Source organism: Arachis ipaensis, chromosome B08 (assembly GCF_000816755.2).
Source record: "Arachis ipaensis cultivar K30076 chromosome B08, Araip1.1, whole genome shotgun sequence".
Classification (NCBI taxonomy): Eukaryota; Viridiplantae; Streptophyta; class Magnoliopsida; order Fabales; family Fabaceae; genus Arachis; species Arachis ipaensis.
Genome location: NC_029792.2, coordinates 10,099,871 through 10,124,173, shown reverse-complemented (window position 1 = coordinate 10,124,173; position 24,303 = coordinate 10,099,871). Strand labels below are relative to the sequence as shown.

Genomic DNA, 24,303 nt, shown 5'->3' with positions numbered 1-24,303 from the left:
TAAGCATTTTATTTCGTTCTTTAAAATAAGCGATTTGTTCCCTTTTTTATTTATTTCATTAATTATAGGCTTTTTTTAATTTAAATCAATTTAATTCGATCTATAATTTAATTTAAAATTTTTTTATGTACTCTTTTTGAGTACTAAATGTGTTAGTTGTTAAGAATATGCTTATCTCCAATGGAAGATTTCAAATTTCTAGTCTGTTAGATCATTTCTTTTATGAATAATCAATCTTTATTAATATATATAAAAAAGACTTAAGTTTTTCCATCTTATAAATGTAATTTCATGTTTGACTTGATGACTGCGAAAGAGATGATTAAAAAATTTTATTGAGATTGATAATAAGTTTAAAAAATAAATTATCATTTGTACTCATGAAATTTAAGGTGATTGTTACGGTACCATGATAAATTCATACGTATCGATATATTTAAAATACGGACGAGTAATAATAAGCCATGTGAAATTTATTTTTTATATTACTCTTTTAAATTAATCAAATTTTTGAATTCAATTAATTCTAATTTTATAGTTTCAAATAATTAAAATAACAAAATAAAAACATATTAAAAAAACAAAAATTCAAAATTATTCTTCATCTATGTTAAAAATATTAAAAAAATAAAAAATCAAAATTATTTTTCATCTAACTTCCCTCTCAGTCATGCCTCTGAAAGTTTCAGTATTCTTCATTTTCCTCTCTCCTCTTTCCATCCTCTCTCTCTCTCTTAACCTTTTTCAGAAATCTCCTTCTCTGAAATCCGTCCATCGAAAAGTTCAGAAACTTGCCGTCGTTGGAAGATCAACGCTTCTCCGTCGTTACCTCGGGGTTCGACTCTAGGATTCATACTTTGGGATCTGATTCGTGGAGAAGGATTCAACACTTTCCTCTCAGCAGCACTGCGTGTTGTCCTGGAAGATTTGTGAGCAGCATGCTTAATTGGTTGGATAAGAATCGGTTCATTGTTTCTCTCGATTTGGCATTGGAGTCGTATCGACGAATTTCACTTTCTGATTTCGGAGGTAACAATAGTGATGAGTTTGAATTGACATTAGAGGTCTTCAAGAACAGTTTATGTGTTCTCTCAAGCTATAGCCATTTCACTGATGTTTGGATCCTGAAGGATTATAGAATTGCAGTCTTGGACTAAGCTGTTGTGTGTACCTGATTTGATATATTATCCTGAATTCCTTGGATTCGATTTCAATGTTCCGCGTGCTACGAGGGCGATTTGTATTTCCGACGAAGATGATGAGATACTATTGGAGCTGTGGTTGGACATGGAGCAGAAGTTTGTTGTCTACATCGAGAAATTCGGCGGCCGCGTAGCTTCGGAGGTATATGTTGAGAGTTTGATATTGCCTTGTTTATTATGATGCATTTTGTTGTTACTTGCTGCCAAGGTTTTTTGAAGAATCTGCACATTTTTGCTTGTAGGTTTGTGAGAATTACTGAAAGCAACGTCACTGGTATGCTTGTTTGATTTAGCCTTGAAGAAATTATATTACTTTGTCATGGTTATTAACTTATACTCTATTATTATATGGAGTATCCCATAGAGTCCAAAATCTGTTAACCAATTCTGTTAATGTGAGTATATAGATAGATAGGCTCCCTTATGACTTAGCTTTTGTATTCATCTTCAATTGATCTATGAAATCATAGATGATATTCAGTCATTACAATATGTTTAATTTCTAATGTATTTTTGATAATGTAACAATATGTTTTACAACTTTAAACCTTAGTTTGTGAATCTTACTATTTTTACTGTGAATTACTCCATTGTTAATGATTCTGTTCAGATTTCCTATATTGATAGCTTATATGCAACCTTGCAGTTAAATCATATTGTGCAAGTAATACCTGCATTGATTTTTTGTTTATACTCTCTCTAACATGATCTCAATTGCAAGAACCCTAAGGTCATTCTTTAAATTTTTTAATTCTATCATGGGAATGGTAGGCATGTCAATGATCATTTATGGTTTATGGATAATCAAAATTTGGCTAGAAGAAAGAGAAGATGTACCACCTACTTTTGAATTTGTATCTGAGACATGGTAATCAATTATACTTCCTTTTATGTATTTATTTTATTCTCAAAATAAATCTTCCTTCTGTTATCAATATCATTATTCATTAGTAATAAATTAATAATGGCATTAGTACTAATGATTAGAACCATGTTATATATTAACTAAATTAGAGCTTTTGATTTGTAGTAGTGGTTTATGCTCCTATGCTTCACTTTTTGTTGCAGGTTTGCTTATACTTTAATTTGCACTGGTGTTTTCATGTGTGTGGTAACATGTCTATGACATATGGCAGCAGATAGCATGAATGGTTATTGTCTTTCATGTGTATCCTTTTTCATTGCTTATGTAAAGTGTATACGATAGAATGGAACAGTTAACAAATCGAATCACACATAATACTTCTCAATTTTGTGATTATTATTCTTGTAATTAAGTTATCAAAGAAAATATTAAAGAAAAAAGACTTTTTATTGGTCAACTAAGTGGAACATTTGGCTTGCTGCACTTTCCATAATTTTGAGATTAATGGCCTTAATTCAAAGCTAGTATATGGTGAGCATGATCATAATTCTTCTGCTGGAGGGTGCAGTAACAGCAGACATTCTCCTCAATTCTGATTGGGAGAAGGTACTCTCAATACTCATCATGGCAATGATATTTCTTTTTCTTTTCCATTTTTTTCAACTGCTAATGCACTTTTCAGGACTTGCCGGAGGACCCAACTGGAAAATTCAGCGACTTCAAGGATTTTGTGGAGTCAAATTTTGATGTTTGCAAATGGATAATGCTAGTGATCATCTCAGCACAGGTGTATCACAAACTTTTCGAACATTATGCTCATCTAACTTGTACAGAGACATTTCACTTGTGCACTTTAGAAGGTTTTAAGTTCTAAGTCTTCACTTGCAGGGATTATCAACCATAATTGCATTGGTTCTAAAAGCTCATGGTCCTGATCCTAACTATGACAGTGATTATGATTACTATACTCGGTCAAGGCTTTCCCTCCTTAACCATAATGCTTAGCCACCACTTTTTGTTCCTGATGACTCTCTAAATAACAACACATGCTGGGATGAAGGTACCCATTATTAACATTATTTAGATAGGAACTATTTTTCTTTTCTTTCCCTGATCATGATTTTCGTTTTAAAACTCTGGTAGGCAAATACATAAAGAATACAGTTGCAACTTTTCCAAGAGTGTGAAGTGGAGATATAGAGATATTAGTATAACTATATAATAATGTTGAAGCAAACTCAGAAACTTGACGAGGCTGTGGAGCAGAGCTATGGGATTTTATAGCATTTCATGCTGTTTATGCGAGTTAAAAGTTATAAGTGTACCTTTTATTAATATACAAACCGGGTAACAGACGTCTTGGCAAAGGAGGGACTTGCAACAATGGAGTCCAATTCTTAGATATCTATCCTGTTTCTGTAAGGCTAATTTTAGCCGATGAAGTTAGAGGGGATACCTTACCTGGAACCACAAATGTAATGTAATTTCAAAAAAAAAAATTGCTCTTATAGTTGGAATTAAGAGAGAATTGAATGGTTAAAAGTTGTAACAAAGCACAATTTACATTGCTCACTTCTCTCTCTGCTTTCTCTTTACCCTAGTAAGAGATGCAAAATGATGAACTAGCTAGTGTTTTTTCTTTTACTGAAAAAAAGAAAACCATAAATCCACATCAAATAAAATGTAATGCAATACAGAAAAACCACCTGACATTGTGTCAAGATACATACATTCAGTCGAAGATAAAAAAACAAGTGTTACTGAAATGGTACATACAGAATTAAAATGAAAAGGAACAGAATGTGCAAATCTCTTGTTAATAAGTAATTGGATTTGGATCTGTACAGGATATACAAATGAGCTAAGCTACATACAATTTACCAACATATCAACTTCACCACCAACCCAAAACAACACAGGACTGGATATTTCTGGTAGAAGTGGGAAGCAAACCACTGCAACTCTCTATAGATATATAGATATAGATATTTATAATATATATATATATATATATATAAACTAGATTTTGCAGAATCCGGGTTGAGCTTGGGCTTTTACGTTGCTAGAACTCCAACTGGAAGGGAATTAGTATCCACCCGAAGACAACATCATACATTAAAATCTGTCTGTTGCAGTCACACTTATCGTTACCTTATGTGAGAGTCATAGGCCTCAAAAAAGGAGTCCGGAACAACCAAAGGCAACTTGTCTATGTACATATAAAGCCTTCTAAGATTCTCCCTTGTTACTGTTGCCATATCTACTATGTCTCTCCTGTCGGTGAAAACCCAGAGATCGCCAGAGTTTACCCTCTTCAGACTGTCTCGGCAAAATGGGCATGACTGAGAGATTGTTCGCCTGCAAAAGGATACACAATTCTTTAAGCATCGTTTAACTGAGAGAATACATAAAGAGCACAATTCCAGAGGCACAAGACAACAGCTAAAATTTTGATAACCGGGCTACCGTGGGAGTGGGGTACAATAAATGCAACCTGGAGATATGAAGTCCCCGTTAGCCATCATGCACAGGGTACAGGGAAACTTTTGACCCAGATGCCAGCCCCACCTTGTTTGTTCAAAAGGCTAATTCCGCAACTCCTGTGACCTCCAGGTCACATGCCAGGTTGCCAGCAAGGCGTACCATCCAAAAATACGTCTTTTATCTCTCCATATCTCTCCATATTACTCCATTGTTAAAGAAATACTCCATACCCCTTCTCTGCCAAGGCCTTGCTCATAACCTTAACAATGATTTCCTCACGCAATCAATAGCCTCCTGTTGATTTTCTCCTTTTTCTTCTCCTCTTCCCTTATCAATTCTTCCAAGGTTGAGTTTCCTCCACCACTACTCTCTTTTCTCTTCAAACTATTTCTCGGATTCCTTTCCTTGTATTTATCTTCCTCATCCTCATCAAACACAGCCTTCTTCGATGAATTATCAGAATCATTAACAATGGAGTAATTCACACTAAAAACAGTAAGATTGACAGATTAATTAACACTTATTCAACAATTATTCAACCCATAACAAGTTCACAAATTAACTAACAACAATTATTTTATAAAAGAATTACCTAAAAGCTAGAAGCCCTAGAACAGAGCAGAGCAGATCCTGAGCAAGAGGGGGACAAGGGCACGATCGAAGGAATGACAGGTGGAACAGAGATAGCGTCGGCGATGATGGAACAGAGCTGCTCGACGGAAAAAGGAGGCGAGCCCGGCGACGATGGAATCGAGCTGCGTGATGGTGCTTTCAAAGCTGAAACAGTAGCTGCATGATGGTGGAACAAAGCTGCACGATAATGACGGTGGCTTCGAAGCTCGTTTCGGCGACGGCGGTGGGAGATGGACGGAGGTGAGGGAGTGAGATCGATGACGGAGAGAGGAAGGAGGAGCTCGAGGGTGATGGGAGAGATGGGTTCGCGTTTAGCCGTTGTGTGGAGCTAAGGTTGCTGGGTTGGGTAATTGACTAGGTTATCCCAGCAAAACGATGGCGTCTTGCGTGCGACGCAGAGACAGATGAGAGAAATCGAGGAGCGGAGAGAGACAGAGAGAGAGGATAGGAAGAGGAGAGAAGAAGATGAAAAAACATGAAACCTTCAAGAGGCATGAATGAGAGGGTTTCTGAACCTAGATGAAGAACAATTTTGGTTTTTTGTTTTTTTTTAATATGTTTAAGATAGATGAAGAACAATTTTGATTTTTTGTTTTTTTAATATGTTTTTGTTTTGTTGTTTTAATTATTAGAAACTATAAAATTAGGATTAATTGAATTCTAAAATTTGATTAATTTAAAAGGGTATTTTTTGTCTAATCAAATAAAGGAATGATGTTTAAGTTTTTTTTATAAAATTAAATAAATAAATGTTTTTTATTTTTATTTAATTAAAAGGGTGTTTTAGTAAAAGTGGTGATATACTATATATTTAAAAAAGAAAAAACTAAATGCTGATGTGGAAAATAAATTCCACATGTCTTATTGTTATTTGTCTATATTTTAAACGTATCGGTACGTATGAATTTATCATCGTACCGTAGCAAACAAACGCTGATAAATGTACCCACAAAAAAACGAAAGTAACTTTGTACCCATAAAAGATAGATTTTTACAGACAAATATATCCAAACCTTAAAAAATTATTTAAAATTCCCAATTTGCCCTTTAAATATAATCTAATTTTAATTTCTAATTTTATTTTCCATCTTCTCTTCCCCAATTCCAAACCCTACGTCCCTAGCACCGCTCTCATCTCTTGCTACCACCATAACCATCAACATCATCACCACCACCACTTCTGCCGCCATTTTACTCAATCCCATCTTCATCATCGTTGTCTTCAATCTCATGCACCTCAACAACATCATTATCGTCCCCCTCGTCTTCATCTATCTCCTCCCCAGACTCATTATCCTCTTCATCAATTATGAAAAAAAAATTCAAACTTTAAAAAAAATAGGCACCCCACAAATCAGTAACACAAAAATCAAAGTGAAGGAGAAAAGGACCCGTGATTGAAAAACGCAAATATGAACGCTGTTGGTAATATTTATTTGTCAAATAAACGTTCTAATTTTTAATAGCATCTCTCTCTTTCTCTGAAAACAATTATTCAATTAAGCTAAGCAAACGAAACACCCATCTTTGTACAGAAGAGAGAGAGAACAAAAACAGCATAGAGACAGAACCATGTCTGCTTTTGATACCTTCAGCGTCGACTCCGATCACCACCAAAACCACGCCGACGAAGACAACTTCCCCAGATACGGTGGCTACTCCAGCTTTTCCGGCGGCAATGTCCCCGTCGTTGACCACACTTCTCCGTCTGCTTCACTGGACATCTTCGAGTTCAACGATCTGGATCCAAGCTACTCCCAGTCTCCCTTCGAACCGGTGCATGTAGTAGAAAATGGTAACGACAACGGCTACCACGACGATAGTGTTTTCATCTCAGACGAACCAGTGCTTCCACCGCCTATAGAGATGGGATCGGAGGAAAGTTACGCCCTTCGTGAGTAGCGCCAATGAGAAGTGAGAAATGATGAAAAATTTGAGAAATTTGGAAGATTCAAAAAACCTTAATAAAGATGGGGTTGTTGATGTTGACCGTGAGAGGAGAAAGAGGCTGTTGAAGAAGAGGCAGAAATGTCGAGAAGGAAAAACGGTGGGTCGAATCGACAAGTCAACGGATTCAAGGTTGAGCCTGTTGTGGCCTTGTGGGGGATGATGTGGAGGAATAGAGGGCAGTTTAGAAATTTTAAATAATTTTTTAGGGTTTGGATAGATTTTTCTGTAAAAATCTATTTTTTGTGGGTACAAAATTATTTTCGTTTTTTTATGGGTATATTTGTCAGCGTGTTAAATTTTTATGGATACAAATAGTAATTTATTCTAAGTTTAAATCATTCAAGTATATAAGTTGAATAGTGATATAAGTTAGTAAAGCCAGTTAACTTATTCTATTAGTATGTTAGTTATATAGTTTGTTATTGATGTTTCATAGAAAGCAACTAATTGTTACTAACACTTTTTATATATATACATATGATGTTATGGCATGTATGTGACACAACAATTATAATAATTAGATTTAATATTGATTTCCTTTCCTCTCTTCATATCATAACACTATAAAAAAAAATGATTTTTAGCGATAAACTTTTAGTGGCAATAGTATTATTACCACAATTTCTTTTTTTTTAAAAACAATTTTTTTACCGACAATAATATATTTACTATTAATATTATAACTTATAATGGCATTTAAACTATTGCCACTAAAAATATACTAAAATTTTAAAATAACAAAAACAGCTGAACCTGAAACTCTGAAACATCTCCCAGCTCTTAGCACCTCACTGCTTTCCCTCACTCAAACTAATCTCCCAGTGCCTCATTTTCTCTGGACTCTGAGAACCACGCACCGTTCATTCCATCTTCATCGCTCGAATTTCTTCCCACTTTTCATCTCAGTCTGAATCGTGATCTGAATCCTTTTCTCAAACAAGCTTGTGCTAATTTCGATTGAAATCTGAATCCTTTTCTCTTCCAACCTAGCTTAATTCTTTCGTAATTTTATAACTGCAAGTTCAGAAATTAGTGTTTACCTAGTTTTGAATTTTCAGAAACAAAGGTTCAGAAGAGAAGACATAGCTGATGTTTAGATCTTGTAGCGATGCCCAAACCTCTGAGATCGAGAGAAACCGCCTCTTCGCGAACAACGCTGTTGCTGTAACACCACACTGTCGCCGGTCTTACGCGTAGACGCACAAGATCGTTTGGTTGAACTTTTGCATTTGTGTCTTTATGCATCCGACATGTTCGACGAAATGCTTCATCCATCTAAGGAAATCAAGGTAAACCTTTATGCTTATTCCTTTGAGTCTCTATCTTAGTGTATGTCAAGTTTCAATTGTAGGGTTTGTGTAATCATGAAATTCTTATTCATTTGCTTGTAAACATAATATTTGTCTTGCAATATAGTTTGAGTCATGAAAATGTAAAAGCTTATTACGAGAAAGAATAAGGTGTTACATATATTCCTAATTTATATGTTCAATTAATCCTCTGCTGTTGTGTGTAATAATTCTTTTGTACTTTTATTTTAATTCTTAAAAGCAAATCATTGTTTCTTATCCTAATAATAGGTAAGAGATATAAAGGTAGCATATAGGATTGAATTGAATAGGAAAGTTTATTATTACTATAGCTAACTAGTTTATTATGTAATTGAAGTTAAAATGAACAAAACTTGAAATAAAATAGTAATGCAGACTTCAAACACGTTTGCTTTGCTTCATTTGATTTGGAGCTTTGACTATAAATAGAACAATGCAAAATGCTTTTGGTTAGCTGAGTGACGTGTTTCTTCTAGCTTTTATATGGATTTTTCAGATAGACATAGAAATCAAATCCTACAGAATGCTATTAGTTATTTGCCATGGTATTGTACCTTTTCTCTCATATATTTCAGGGTGAATTCAACTCCGGTAAATCAACGGTGATTAATGCACTTCTTGGGGAAAGATACCTGAAAGAGGGAGTTGTTCCAACTACTAATGAGAAAGAAGTAAGTCGGTTAATTTCTTGATTCTGTTTTGTTTCTTCCTTGTCCTGTACGAATATCACAATTTTTATATTATAGACTTACATAATATATTCTATGCAATTGTATATGCTCTGAGTAATTCTTTTACATTCTTTTTGAAAACAGATGACAATTGTTGATACGCCTGGAACTAATGTGATTCTTCAGAGGCAACAACGTCTCACAGAGGAATTTGTACGACGCACTGACTTGTGACACAAGATTACCGATATGCCAAGCAGGACTTAGCTGCAGTGAATGGTATTGTCAATAGTGTAAATGATTTTGCAATGGATATGGAAACCAAGAGCCTTTCTTGGAGGAGACAAACTTCTTCTTTGGTAATTGGTATGTTTTAAGTTCATAATTTTTTTAATCATAACAATTTGTTTCCCTCTTAATTGATTTGCTATTGATATGCTGTGGTATATTACCAGATTGAGACTACAAAATCACGTGCTGTGGAGCTCATTGAATCTACTCTACTATTGTCAAATCTTGATATTGTTGCTTCATTTAATTATTGGAGGATATTCCTTTTCCTCTTTTTCTTTTTTATCCTTAAATTGAAAATTTAATCATTAAAATAGTTTATTATAGCATGCACCAGAGTCCCTTATTTCACTGTTGCCTTGCTCATCATTGGCATTGCCCTTGGTTCCATAGGTACCTTCCCCTCTTGTCTTATTATAGTTGACCTTTTCTCTCAGTATTTATCTTTTAAATTTCAAGCATTAGGTTTTTGGTTTCAAAAAGAAACCCATATGGGGGAAGTTAATTTTTGCTGGATAAGGATAGGCTGCCTTGTCTGTGTACAAAGGGGTGAAGAAAAAAAGAGAGGAGACAACATATTTGCCTACTTTGCCATGTCATTTGGATCAATATGAAAATGATCAAGACGAACTAAGGAGTTGTTTTTGGGGGATATGGGGGGATCTAATAATCTATACACTGTTTACATAATAAGCATCTATTTGCCTTTCATTTTTTTATTGGAGTAGAAGTGCATGATTGATTAATTGTTAACTCCTGAACAGAGTAGGGTACTCATCATCGGCTGGGAAAGATTGGGGATGGAATTCGTATTTGTAAATTTGTTCTCTTTTTATTCAATTTATTCTGGAATTTGAGCACTTGCTATTAAAAGAAAAACAAGTGCTTTTCATTTTACTGCTTTGAAACATGCGTATTGACATGTTGAAACAAGGTCATTAAAACCTCTTTTTTCTCCGCAGAGAAGAGATGGTCTAATCTCTTACCATTTGTCGTAGGAGTTAAGGATGTGACATCCCTTTCTTCAAATTCCAGCTTTCTCACAAGCTGATATCGTCCCTCAAGCTTCACTTGGTCCAATAATAATGGTAATGAAGGCATATATTATTAGTTGTATGCTTTATATATTTTCTAGGATTCTTTAAATTTTTTATATGTATAAATTAAAGTTTTCAAACGTTAAGTAGTCCTTTATTTACACATATATTTTAATCTGCATAGTTTTTATAATAATATACACTCATTTTTCAACAATTTTAGGTTGTAAAAAGCAAGTTCTTATAGCTAACTTGTATAGGTTTATCTGGCTACAGGGAATGCAATGAATAAGGGTCAGGCAGCGAAAAGGGATTGCTAAAGTTTTCCTGAGCATTATTTTATTACTTTCTTTTTTCCACTGCCATCACTTTAATTCTGACGTATAGACGTATACAGTTATCATGACGGAACAAACTATATACGTAAGCCCAAATTCAAATACATGTTTTGTGAAAAGCTTTCATAACATAAAGATATTTGTTCAGGCTTGGAAGTGATTTTAGCTTTGATTGAATGGTGTTACTGTTTATTACTTTCTGTTAAAACTGAGATGCAGAACTAGCTAGGATGTGGATTGATGGAAGATAGTATTAGTTATTTAGATGTATGATCTGATTTGTTTCTTATCTGCATGTGATTCTTGTCATATTTTGCTGAAGAGTGTTCTGATTGAACCAACAGGTAGAAATACTGGCATCGGATTAGCTTTCATGGCCGTAGCCAAGGGTTACAAGGTCAAAATTACAATGCCTGCTTCAATGAGTCTCGAAAGAAGAATCACTCTGTTGGCTTTCGGGGCTGAGTTGGTTCTGACAAACCCTGCAAAGGGAATGAAAAGAGCCCTTCAGAAGGCTGAAGAAATTGTGGCTAAGACTTTCAATTCCTACATGCCTCAGCAATTTGTGTATATAATGTAGATTTACTCTTAAATCCTTTTTTTTCTTGTAGTATTTGTGTTATTTAAATTTGTATTATGTTTTATTAATTTTTAAGAGAAATTTTTGTATAAATATTTTGAATTTAATAAAATATTTTATTTTATAGTAATTAATTTTAGTATATTTATATTATGTACAATAATAATAATTGTTGGTAAAAATTTGAAATTTTAGAAAAAAGGATAGTGTTTCGAGGGTTACCTGAAACTGTAGGCCGATCTCGGATGAGATCTTCTGTGCTGGTCGGAGATGACGTGTCCGGCTGGCTGGTGGCGGCCGGAGCTGTTGTGTCCGACTTGTTGGGCTGGCTTCACTTCTGATCCTTGGTCACCGGAGGGTGGGGGGTACCTGCAAGAGACTCCGATACTTAAGTTAGCACGGGTATTAAGCAGGTTCTATTGTAGAATCAGAGTATGAGTTATACCTGGGTGCTCCAGTGTATTTATAATGGTGTGGAGTGACCTTTTTAGATAAGATAAGTTAGTTATCTTATCTTATCTTTGGGTGAGGTCAGCTTATCTTCAAGGGAACCGCCCTTATCTCTGTAGGCTCGGAATGCCTGTGGATTTGGGTCGTGTTCCTCTATTTGGGCCCTTTATTGGGCTTTCTTGTCGATTGGCCGAGCTCTTTAGAAGAAGAGGTTGGATAGTCTGACCTGAAGAGGTCGGTCGCTTTGTCGCCAATCATCCCGGGTCGGATAGCTCGACCCAGGGTATGAACAGTGCCCCTGCTTGAGCTCGGTCTTCTTTTTTGAGGTTGAGTCCTTTGACTTCAGTCCTTCTTTAGTGAAACCGAGTTCAAGCATTTTGTCGATTTCTTCCTTTTGTAGAATCTTTTGAATGTAGAACGTTTTCCTCTAAAAGTGCACGCTTTTATACCAGTGCCTTGTTCTTGGGAACGTGCGAGGGTTTAATACCTTCATTAATTGGTATTAATTGCCCCGTTTTCCCTTAGCTTTTTATTTTGAATTTCACAATCAAAAATGGTTTCTCTTCTCCGCTCTTCTTCGTAACTTCTCCCTTTACTCTCTCGCTTTCTGTTTCTTGCTTAGAGTTCGAAGGGTGGCTCTTTCGCCTGTCGCTTTTGCTTTTCTGCTTTCCTTTGCGGCTTTCTCCCATTTTCCCAGGTTTGGTTCTTCTTCCTTTCTCTTTCTACGTCACTTTTTGTGTCTGTTTTGAGAAATTTTTGATTTTGCTTGGAGAAAGTTTGGATCTTTCTGCCTTTTGCTGTGCCTGATCGTTGTGTGTTCTGGAATTTCTTCACCGTTTGTGTGAGTTTTTTCGCCTTCCCTGCTGCTCGATGCTTTTTAGGGTTTTTTTCATGTTGCCGTCATTTCTGTTTGTGCTTCTGATGATGGTTTTGGAATGATGATTTTGTTTGATTCTGAAAAAAGGTTTGTGTCTTTGACGATTTCCGCTTGGCCTGTCTGATTGTTGGTGATGCTTTTTGCTGATATACTGTAGAAAGATAGTGGCTTGGATGACTTTTGTATTTTTACTTTCTTTGTTTCATTTGAAACCTTTCTTTTCTTTTTTGATGAATGCTGGGATGTAGGCTGTAGGAATTTCTTGAAACTTTGCTTTGTTTCTGCCTCCAAAGGATGCCCCAGGACTTTGGTTTGAGTTTTGGGGTTTTCCTTTTCTGCTTGTTCGCCTGTGTCATTTTAGTCGAGTTATTTTGCCCCTTGTCCGAGATATTTTTAGTAATCCAATCTTCTTTTCTTATTTGTAGGATTAGTCGGCGTCATGTCTTCTCGCAATAACATTGTAGAGGTGTCTTCCAAAGTTCCCGAGGGGATGTCCGATTGGCTGGACTCCTTTGTCTTAATGTGTGTCTCTGTCGTGGATGCTGAATTTTGTGTAGAGCTGAGGAAACATCATAGAATTTGTGGTAGCAGTACTCAGGAGAGGGATTATGAGCTTGTAACTCCTGACTCTGATGAGAGGGCTTGTTTTCCTACTTTCGTCGAGGGGGAATGTCCCTTCTTCTACGTCTATGAATATTTCTTCAGCCAGTTGGACGTTACTTTTCCTTTTACTACTTTCGAGACCGACTTGTTGTGGTCATATAATATTGCTCCATCCCAGCTTCATCTGAATTCCTGGGGTTTTATCAAAATATTTCAACTGCTTTGCCAAGTGTTAGGCGTAACACCTTCTGAAACTCTTTTCCTCTATCTTTTTGTCTCGGCGAAGCCCGGAGGTTCTTCCAAAAAGAAAGCTTCCTGGGTTTCTTTCAGATCGGCCCAAGGGCATAAAGTTTTTGCCATGTATGATGAGTCCTTTAAAGATTTTAAGAATTATTTTTTCCGAGTCCGTGCTGTTGAGGGGGTCCGCCCCTTTTTTTCTTGATGAGAATGACGAGCCTGCTTTTCCTCTAGAATGGCAAAAGAATGTGAGAATGCCACGTTATACATGGGAGATGCTTAGTGAGGTTGAACGGGCTTTTGTAGTTGTTCTTGAAGATTTGTGGGGGGAACCACCCCATATGGATACAAAAAGATTCTTGAGTGATCCATCTTTGGTTCGAACTGCTTTGGGTACTATATGACTTGTTTTTATACTTATTTCTGAGCTTTTCCTATGTTGTAACTCGTCATTTATGGTTGGTTATGTATTTTCAGAGATGTCGAAAAATAATGATTCCATGAAGGCCTACAAGAAGGCGAAGAAGGCTGCTGCTGCTCAAAACATCTCGGCCAAGGCGGCCGGAGAGGGATCTTCTCAAGTTCTTATGAAGCCGCCCGTGCCAAGTTTTCCTGGGCCGAGGAAGGTGATCCCCACTCCTCGAGTTCACCTGACTGATCCTCCACAGACTTCTGCCATTGCTTCTGGTGCTCCTCCCAACAAGAAACAGAAAACAATTGAGGCCTTTAACCTTGACGCCCCTGATTTTAATGCAATCGAATTCGTAGATCAATAAATCGGTTCCTACGGTACCCTCCCCATGGATGATGTGTCAATCCTTCGCCATCTGGATTTTATGACCCGAAATAGTGTTAAAATGGCATATATGGGGGCTGCCCTGTACCGAACTACTTGGAATCTTCCTCTCCATGCTACCAAGGAGTTAATGGAGGAGGCTAAACAGGAGTTCGACCGAATGAAAGGCCTGAAGGAAGAGCTTGAGGTAAAGGTAGCCAGGTTGGAGAAGGATCTGGAGAACAAAAAGGCGAGTTCCCTTGCTCTGGCAGCTTCTGTGCGGTTGGCCGAGGACACGGCATTGAGGCATAAGGACAGTTATGTGACATCTTATCGGGAGGTGGTGCGCCTGACGGAGGAGTTGGAGAATGCGCGAGTGATGGTCTAGAATTTCTTCTTATAGAAGGAATAACTTCGTTGTAAGCATAGTTCCAAACCAACAAAAAATTCCCACATCAAAAATTTTGGTTTTGTCACAATTAACAAACCCCAAATGAAAATTTATCGGAGTATTTGGACTCCGGGTCCTCTCACGAAGAGTTGCAATGAAGTGTTTAATTATTGGCTATGAAAATGCAAAAAGGGGGGGTTGATTTGATATTTGACAAGAAAACATAAATGACAAGAAAGTAAAACAACAAAAACTAATAAAAGAAATAGTAAGAACTCTTGGCTAGACATAGGTAATTGAGATCACCATCCTTGTCTACATACCAAATATTGATAATTATGAGAGGCCAACCCATTAAGTCTACTTCCAAAGCCTTAAGTACGTAAGATCTACTCCTAGGCTTGAAGTACGTCAAATAGGCTTGATCACATCCACCCATAAGTCCTAACCTATCTACTAATTAGCTTAGTAGTGGGTTAGCGTCAATGAGCTTCAAATTGATCACACAGGGTTCTCAAATCACCAATTCAATGAGACCCAATGACTCAAGGTCACTCAATTTCCTTAGCCTAGGCCAAGAGCAAAGAAAACTACTCAAAAACTAGAGGAAGCATTTTAACAAACACCTAGAGTGCAAGAAAATTAAACATCACAAAATGCAAGAATTAAAAGAGATCCTACTATACTTGGAAGGCATAAAAGCAAGCCATAGTAAATTTGTGACAAGAGTAAAAGCTAACAACAATTGAATGTAAGAAATCAATAACAACAATCAACGGAAACAAGATCTAAATGAATTACTTCAAATTACACTAAAAGAAATTAGGATGAGCAAAAGTAGATCTACAAACAAAGTAGAAGAAAATAAGAATTAAAACTTAGATCTAAGAACTAAACCTAATCCTAATCCTAATTCTAGAGAGAAGTGAGAGCTTCTCTCTCTAGAAACTAAGCTAAAGCATAATAAAACTATACTATGACTAAGTGTGTTGACTCTCCTTCAATCCTTGGCTGAAATAGCATCAGAAATGAGTTGGGTTGGGCCCAAAGTACTTCAGAATTCGCTGGGAGCGAATTCACTTTAGTGGGCCATGGCAGAATCGGTGCGCGCGCGCAAAGTGCGCGTGCGCCCCTTAGCGCGAAGTAACATATGGCAAATTTTATATCATTTTGAAGCCCCGGATGTTAGCTTTCTAACGCAACTGAAACCGCCTCATTTGGACCTCTGTAGCTCAAGTTATGGTCGATTGAGTGCGAAGAGGTCAGGCTTGATAGCTTTACGGTTCCTTCATTTCTTCATGAGTTCTCCCACTTTGCATGCTTTTCTCCTCACTTTTTTTTTTCATCCGATACTTGCCCTATGAACCTGAAATCACTTAACAAATACATCAAGGCATCGAATGGAATTAAAGTGAATTAAAATTACCAATTTTAGGGCCTAAAAAGCATGTTTTCGCATTTAGGCACAATTCAAGGGAGAATTACAAAACCATGCTATTTTTATTGAATAAATGTGAGAAAAGGTGATAAAATCCCCCAAAATAAGCACAAGATAAATCACGAAATCGGGGTTTATCAAATCTCCCCACACTTAAACTAAGCATGTCCTCATGCTAAAATCAAGAAAGAAGCAAAGGGACATCAACATTTATTCAATGCAAACTAACTACATGCAACCTATCTATATGCAATCTAACTACATGAATGCACCCACTTAGTCAAAATAAATCAATTTCCAAGAATACATATACAAACACAAGGGCTAAGGCAATAGCAATCACTCAACCCATAATTGAATTGAATTATTAAAAAGATTTTACAAACTTGCAAGAAAAGAGATGATCATGAGTGGAAACATGTAATTGAGCAATCGAACCCTCACCGGATGTGTATTCGCTCTAGTCACTCAAGTGTATGGGGTTGATTCACTCAATTCTCCTCTAATCATGCTTTGCAAGATTTATTTTTCATCTAACAATCAACAATTATTTCATGCATGCATACAAATATCATGAGGGCTTTTCCATAGGTTGTAATGGGGTTAGGGTCAAGGTAGGATGCATATGGTCAAGTGGGCTTGAAATTTGAATCTTTGATTAACTTAAACTTCCCACCTATCCTATGACAACCTATACAATTCTAAACAAACCTAACTACCCATTCTTCACTTTTCACACACACTCATGCATTCTCTTTTGATTACCACACACATGCATTGACTTTTATTGAACCTTGACTTTGGGACATTTTTGTTCCCTTTTTATTGCTTTTCTTTTTCTTTCTTCTTTCTTTTCTATATATTTTCTTTTTTTCTTTATATATATATATATTTTTTTTCTCATTTTTATTTTTCTTTTCAAACTAAAATATATACAAGAACATCAATGCATATGGTTTACACATGATTAATACATGAGTATGTTCCCAATTCCCAAGATTCTCAACACAAATACAAAAATACACTTTTATCTCTACCCAATGTTCCCAATTCTCCCAAAATCAAATGATAAACACTCTCACTAGCCTAAGCTAGTCAAAGATCCAAACAAGGGACATTTATTGTTTTTCACTTAGGCTTGTAATGTGCTACAATTAAGAACAAATGGGTTAAGCATAGGCTCAAATTGGTTATCAATAGAAGATAAAAGGTAGGCTTATTTGGGTAAGTGAGCTATTTGAATAATGGCCTCAATCATATAAATGCATGTATACACAAAATATTGGACATATAGAATTAAACAAATCAAAGATTACAATCATAGGAAGAGAATAATGCACACAAGAATGAAAATAAGTGGTTCTATATGATGTAACCACACAATTAAGGCTCAAATCTCACATGCTTGTGTTCTTAGCTCAAGACATGATTCACAAAGTATATAATTCAAGCAAGTTCTAAAAAATTTTTTTTTTCAATCAATCGATTGGGGTGGGGTGCCCTATAGATAAAATCCTTGAAAAGTATCATGATTTTGACTAAGCTTAATATATACATATGCAAAATAAGAAAATGCGACTAAGATTCCTAAAATGAAATGCAAAAGTGTTGGGATTAGAAACTTGTCACCCAGAAATGCCGAGCGGTCGGACGACCTCCCCACACTTAAAAGTTTATACCGTCCTCGGTGCATCCAAAGATGAACAGGGGTTCGGCGACTTCCCTAGTTGCTACCTTCAGTTGGTAGGTCAACCGGTGCTGCATGTTCTTCTCCCACTTCTATTTTTGCTTATGGTGCATCGATCATGAAAAATAAAATAAACACCGTAAGATGAGAAAATACAAAAGCAAGGAAGCGTGAATTGTTGGAATGAGGTAAATCACTAGAATGGAGTGGGTGAATTGGTGTGACATTGATGAAAAATAGGTGTGTGGGTTCTAAAATTGCGTGCGGTTTAGAACACACACACACACTAGTATAAAAAAGCTATGTCACATTTACACAAAAGAAAGCATACACTTCACTCATTCTAGTGTGCTTGAGATACTTCAAAAGACTTGTAGGGTAAGGGCAACCAAACGAGTAGTGAAGAAGCATAAAAGCATTCAAGCAAAAATCAAGCAATTGTGAAATTGGATAATGCATGGACATTAATTGATATGTAAGTAAATTTTATGAACAAATTGGTATAGAGAGCTCACACATCAAACAATGACACATATTGAAGTTGTTGTAACACCTAAGTGACATAGAGGTGAAACACATGGATGCTATGGAGCTTAGGAAAAAGAAGATAGAAGTGAAAATCAATCACATAGCAAGCATGGTCCACAAAGCTTAAAAAGCTCAAAAATACGTCACTAGGTAAGCTTTCGATCCAATTTCACAATTTTACAATCTCAATGCATGAAATAAGTGATGTGAATAAGGGTGAATTATAAACAAGCATCACCTAAAAAAATGCAATGATAATATATAATTGCCTAACGATGGATGATGAATGCATGGTGGCCAAAACATGCAATTCAAAAGAGTTAAGAAGCTTAAAGGCAATGTAACATTCACTTGGTGCTCACAAATGTTCAACATAAAAATTCAAAACCAAGTAATAAATTACAACCTCAACAAAGGAATCCAACAATGATGATAACAACGATGATGTTAAACTAACATCTCATTAGTAATAAGCAGCAGTAAATGGTAAACAAGATTAGTAATCCAACACTTATAATGGAAAACAAAAATTAAACTAACTAACTAACTAAAATAAATGGTGTTACATGATGTTTGGTAGTGTTGGATGATGTTTGAAGGGTGGAAAGAAAAGAGGAGAAGAGAGAGAAAGGAAAGAAATGGAAAGATGAGAAGAAAAGAAGGTGAGTGAAACAGGGCAATCCACGCGTGCGCGTCATGTGCGCGTAAGCGTGGATGGATGAAATGGAAGCGACGCGACGCGTGCGGCACGCATGCGCGACGGTGGGTTATTTCGAGAGTGGCGCGTCCGCGCAAGCTGCGCGTGCGCGTACCTTTGGGCACAAAGTTGGCACACTCCAGGCACAACTCTCGGAAAAATGTATGGAGGGGTGGGAAAACTCAATCCACGCGTACGCGTACATGGCGCATCCGCGTGGATGGTCGAAAATGCTTGAGGCGCGCGTACGCGCCAGGTGCGCGCACGCACGGGTTGGTGCTCTGTTTTTCAAAAATTGTTTTCTATGTTTTTGCACCAAACCAAGCATTCCAAACCTCCAAACGACTACCAAAACATCAATAAACCTTATTTAACCTACTAGACTCCCAAACAAACTTAACAAATCAATTCAAAACATGAAATTAAATCTAAATTACCAATATTTACAAGGAGGAAAAGGGAAAGATGTTACCATGGTGGATTGTCTCCCACCTAGCACTTTTGTTTATTGTCCTTAAGTTGGACTTATGGGGAGCTCTTCATTAAGGTGGCTTGTGCTTGAATCCATCCTTGAACATCCACCAATGCTTGGACTTCCATTGTGCTTCATCATTCAAAGTTAATAACTCCAAGCTTTGATGGAGTTCTTCACAAACCATAGGCTCCCAAAGTTGGTTTTCCTTGTGCGATCCGGGATCCCACACTTTGTTTTCACACCCGTCCTTGAGTTGATCATGGTGATTTCCTCCGGGTGGCAAGAGAGATGAATTCTCATGAAGGCACCAAACTATCCTCCTAGACCCATCTAGGTGAGCACTACTCCAACCTTTATATCTCATGTTTGATGTATCAACCATAATGAGCCGTGATTTGCAACGCCAACCACGAAACATCTTTCTTTTACGCTTCATCCCACAAAGCATCCTAAGTTGGCCATCCGTTTCAAGCAAACCATATTCAAGTGGGATAATAAAGCTGATAGAAATGAGTTTCAACCACTCAAATGAAGGTGTAGATGGTAACCTAGGCAAAGGTGATTCCAAAGGTCTTGACAAAACATATTCAATTCCCATCCTCCTTTTTCTAAGAACTTCCACCTCTTCACAAGATCTCTTAATTTCAATCCTTTGTTCAACAATTTTATCTAAACCTTTTCCCTTACTCAAATCACAAATGGGAGGACGAGAGAGATTTACCTCCATATTGCTATCAAATCCAATGGGGGAAAGTTCTTCATGTTCAAAGGATTCTTCACCACTAAGACTTGGTGCTTGATCTCCATCACCAAGGAAACTCAATGCTTGGTCTATCCCATCCAAGACTTCATATGGAATATGCCTTGGAAGGTGTGCACTTTCCTCCCTAGCATCAATTTCAATCATCTTGGAGGGGTTTTCTTCAACTCTATGTTCCCAAGGAGGTTCCGAATCTCCTAAGTCTTCAACCACTTCTTCCTCTTGTTCAATAATCCCTACCTCCTCCTCTCGTTGCATGTCTTGCTTTAACTCCTCTTCTTCACCTTGAGCTTCAAGTTCACTCCCTCGCTAAGCTCCTTGGTTGCTCCTCCACATTCCACAATAGAAGTGCCTTGATCACATAGGCTTAGGCGGGATGAGACTATGTTGCTAATGGCTTCTACCATGATAGCCGTTTTTGCTCTTAACTCCTCAAATTTCTTTTTATCCTCCTCGTGTCGCCTTAAGAGATGAGATTCAAGATCTCTCAATTCTAGCATGAAGGCTTCATCGGGGGGTGATGGTGGAAGAGAGGGTTCATTGTTTGAGGGAAAGGTATTATAGTCGGGAGGTGGTTCTTCTTGGTAGGGTTGTGGCAGTTCAATATTCCCCATTCTTTCCACTTGTTGTACAAAACACTCCATGGTTGCTTGAAATTGATCCAATGTCTCCTTGAAACGATCCCTTGACTCTTGTTCTTCTTGGATATCATGAGTAGGATCATATAACTCTTGGATTGAAGGACATGAGTATTCTTCCATGGGAGGTTGTGGTGGAAAGTGGTATTCATCTTGTGGTTGGAAATTTTCATACATTGGAGGTGGTTCATCTTGAAAATGTTGATGTTGGAATGGTGGTGGCTCTATGCGTGGCTCATATGATTGTTGGTGTGGTGGGTATGGATTAGAGTCAATGAAGATGGTTGGTGAAAGGTGGCTTGTGAGTATGGTTGATGGTTATGTTGGGGATATGGCTCATAGGTGTATGGTGGTGGTTCTTGGAAGTCACAAGGGGATTCACCATAACCATTGGATTGGTATGCATCATAGAATGGCTCTTCTTCATAGTGCGTTGGTGGAGGTTGTTGCCATGAGGATTGATCATATGCATATGGCTCCTCCCACCTTTGGTCATCCCATCCTTGATGCACATCTTCATTGAAGTTCTCATTTCCTACAACATAGTTGTAATCACACTCAAAGCCAAAGTGAGAATTCATAGTGAAAGAGAAAATAAAAACAAAAGCTAACAAGAAATAAAGAAAACTAAGTCCTACAACTAGCAAAAATCAACAAACAGACCAAAAATAAAGCTATTCACAATATATACAATAACCAATAACATAACACCATTGCAACTCCCCGGCAACGGCGCCATTTTGATGAACGAGTTTTCGCTTGATGTTCTAGAATTTCTTCTTATAGAAGGAATAACTTCGTTGTAAGCATAGTTCCAAACCAACAAAAAATTCCCACATCAAAAATTTTGGTTTTGTCACAATTAACAAACCCCAAATGAAAATTTACCGGAGTATTTGGACTCCGGGTCGTCTCACGAAGAGTTGCAATGAAGTGTTTAATTATTGGCTATGAAAATGCAAAAAGGGGGGGTTGATTTGATATTTGACAAGAAAACATAAATGACAAGAAAGTAAAACAACAAAAACTAATAAAAGAAATAGTAAGAACTCTTGGCTAGACATAGGTAATTGAGATCACCATCCTTGTCTACATACCAAATATTGATAATTATGAGAGGCCAACCCATTAAGTCTACTTCCAAAGCCTTAAGTACGTAATATCTACTCCTAGGCTTGAAGTACGTCAAATAGGCTTGATCACATCCACCCATAAGTCCTAACCTATCTACTAATTAGCTTAGTAGTGGGTTAGCGTCAATGAGCTTCAAATTGATCACACAGGGTTCTCAAATTACCAATTCAATGAGACCCAATGACTCAAGGTCACTCAATTTCCTTAGCCTAGGCCAAGAGCAAAGAAAACTACTCAAAAACTAGAGGAAGCATTTTAACAAACACCTAGAGTGCAAGAAAAGTAAACATCACAAAATTGCAAGAATTAAAAGAGATCCAACTATACTTGGAAGGCATAAAAGCAAGGCATAGTAAATTTGTGACAAGAGTAAAAGCTAACAACAATTGAATGTAAGAAATTAATAACAACAATCAACGGAAACAAGATCTAAATGAATTACTTCAAATTACACTAAAAGAAATTAGGATTAGCAAAAGTAGATCTACAAACAAAGTAGAAGAAAATATGAATTAAAACTTAGATCTAAGAACTAAACCTAATCCTAATCCTAATTCTAGAGAGAAGTGAGAGCTTCTCTCTCTAGAAACTAAGCTAAAGCATAATGAAACTAGACTATGACTAAGTGTGTTGACTCTCCTTCAATCCTTGGCTGAAATAGCATCAGAAATGAGTTGGGTTGGGCCCAAAGTGCTTCAGAATTCGCTGGGGGCGAATTCACTTTAGTGGGCCATGGCAGAATCGGCGCGCGCGCGCAAAGTGCGCGTGCGCGCCCCTCAGCGCGAAGTAACATATGGCAAATTTTATATCATTTTGAAGCCTCAGATGTTAGCTTTCCAACGCAACTGGAACCGCCTCATTTGGACCTCTGTAGCTCAAGTTATGGTCGATTGAGTGCGAAGAGGTCAGGCTTGACAGCTTTACGGTTCCTTCATTTCTTCATGAGTTCTCCCACTTTGCATGCTTTTCTCCTCACTTTTTTTGTCATCCGATACTTGCCCTATGAACTTGAAATCACTTAACAAATACATCAAGGCATCAAATGGAATTAAAATAAATTAAAATTACCAATTTTAGGGCCTAAAAAACATGTTTTCGCATTTAGGCACAATTCAAGGGAGAATTACAAAACCATGCTATTTTTATTGAATAAATGTGAGAAAAGGTGATAAAATCCCCCAAAATAAGCACAAGATAAATCACAAAATCGAGGTTTATCAGCGAGCTGATTACTCCGAGCTCCAAGGTCATCTTGTTGGAAGCGTAACTACTGCCTATGAGAGCTTGAGGGAGTAGGTTCGGATTATTGCTCCCGAGGCCGACCTTACTCTTTTCAGCCTGGATAATGTTGTGAGGGATGGTAAGATTGTCTCTGATGACCAGGATGATGATGATGTTGAACCTTCCCCTGTGTCTTCTGCCAAAGTGTCAGCCTCTTTAGTTCCTCCAGTTGTGTCTGACCCAGATTGCCAGATTCTGAACCGGGATGATGGAACCGTGGATGCTGTCCCCATTCAGACTCGGCCTCCTTCTCCCCATACTGATGCTGCCGGGAAGGCTCCCGATCTTTGCTGATTTCTCTTTGGATATTTGTGTAGTTGGCCCGGCTTGTGGGCTTTGAAACTCTTTATTTGTAGTTTGAATATTTTGCTGACTGTTGATATTCCTTTTGGTTGCTTGTTTAGCAACTTCTATCTTGAAAAAACAACAAGTAGCTTTTATGCTTTTGATCCTGACCCCGAAGCTTTATAATATTGTATTTCATATTATGCTTGTTTGTCTTAGCATTTTTTTGAAAATGTCGGAGCCTTCGGTCTCTTTGAATTGGGCTGGATCCTTTGTGGTCGTGAAGGGGTGGTTCCAACTTGTTTGTTGGTTTTCTTGCTTCTTGCTTGTATCTCTATCGATCCATAGCCGATTTCTTTGCGTTGGTCCTCTTTCTAGTTACTTTTGCATTCCTCTGTCTTGGGCCTTTGTTAGGTCTTTTTCAGAGACTACTTTATAACTCTTTTTGTGGGAGGTCGACTTCTTTATGTCGTCCTTTTCCAAGTTATTTTTGTAATCCTCTTTTTTGGACCTTTGGCAGGTCTCTTTCAGGGATTACTTTTATAACTTGTTTGTAGGGGACCGACTTCGTTAGGTCGATCTCTTCTAAGTTATTTTTGTAATCCTCTTTCTTGGACCTTTGTCAGGTCTCTTTCAGGGATTAGTTTTATAACTTGTTTGTAGGG

General features: G+C 37.2%; 2 protein-coding genes and 2 long non-coding RNA genes across 11 annotated transcripts; 3 read left to right on the top strand and 1 right to left on the bottom strand.

The window, feature by feature from the left end:
• LOC110265686 lies at positions 896-1,758 on the top strand. 2 transcript variants are annotated; one of them, XM_021108842.1, is made up of 3 exons: positions 896-1,029; positions 1,139-1,344; positions 1,445-1,758. In XM_021108842.1, exons 1-3 carry the CDS (start codon positions 939-941, stop codon positions 1,460-1,462), a joined length of 315 nt encoding a protein of 104 aa, XP_020964501.1. In that variant the 5' UTR covers positions 896-938; the 3' UTR covers positions 1,463-1,758. The 2 variants fall into 2 exon arrangements, with proteins under 2 accessions (XP_020964501.1, XP_020964500.1); XM_021108841.1 differs by having other exon boundaries at positions 1,139-1,758.
• Positions 1,340-3,639, top strand: LOC107613706 (tetraspanin-19). Its single transcript, XM_021108840.1, has 6 exons — positions 1,340-1,476; positions 2,271-2,370; positions 2,593-2,673; positions 2,750-2,854; positions 2,956-3,127; positions 3,211-3,639. The coding sequence occupies exons 2-5, from the start codon at positions 2,332-2,334 to the stop codon at positions 3,070-3,072; spliced, it is 342 nt and encodes a 113-aa protein (XP_020964499.1). The 5' UTR covers positions 1,340-1,476; positions 2,271-2,331; the 3' UTR covers positions 3,073-3,127; positions 3,211-3,639.
• Positions 4,289-5,656, bottom strand: LOC110265688. The gene is made up of 3 exons (XR_002351899.1): positions 5,144-5,656; positions 4,562-4,991; positions 4,289-4,425 (listed from the first exon to the last, which is right to left on the bottom strand). It is a non-coding gene; the product is annotated as an uncharacterized LOC110265688 (long non-coding RNA).
• LOC107611860 lies at positions 8,341-11,512 on the top strand. Of its 7 annotated transcripts, XR_001613486.2 has the most exons (7): positions 8,341-8,423; positions 9,041-9,136; positions 9,281-9,502; positions 9,592-9,820; positions 10,192-10,242; positions 10,390-10,515; positions 11,147-11,509. It is a non-coding gene; the product is annotated as an uncharacterized LOC107611860 (long non-coding RNA). The 7 variants fall into 7 exon arrangements; XR_002351897.1 differs by lacking the exon at positions 10,192-10,242 and having other exon boundaries at positions 11,147-11,512; XR_002351894.1 differs by having other exon boundaries at positions 10,192-10,515; positions 11,147-11,512.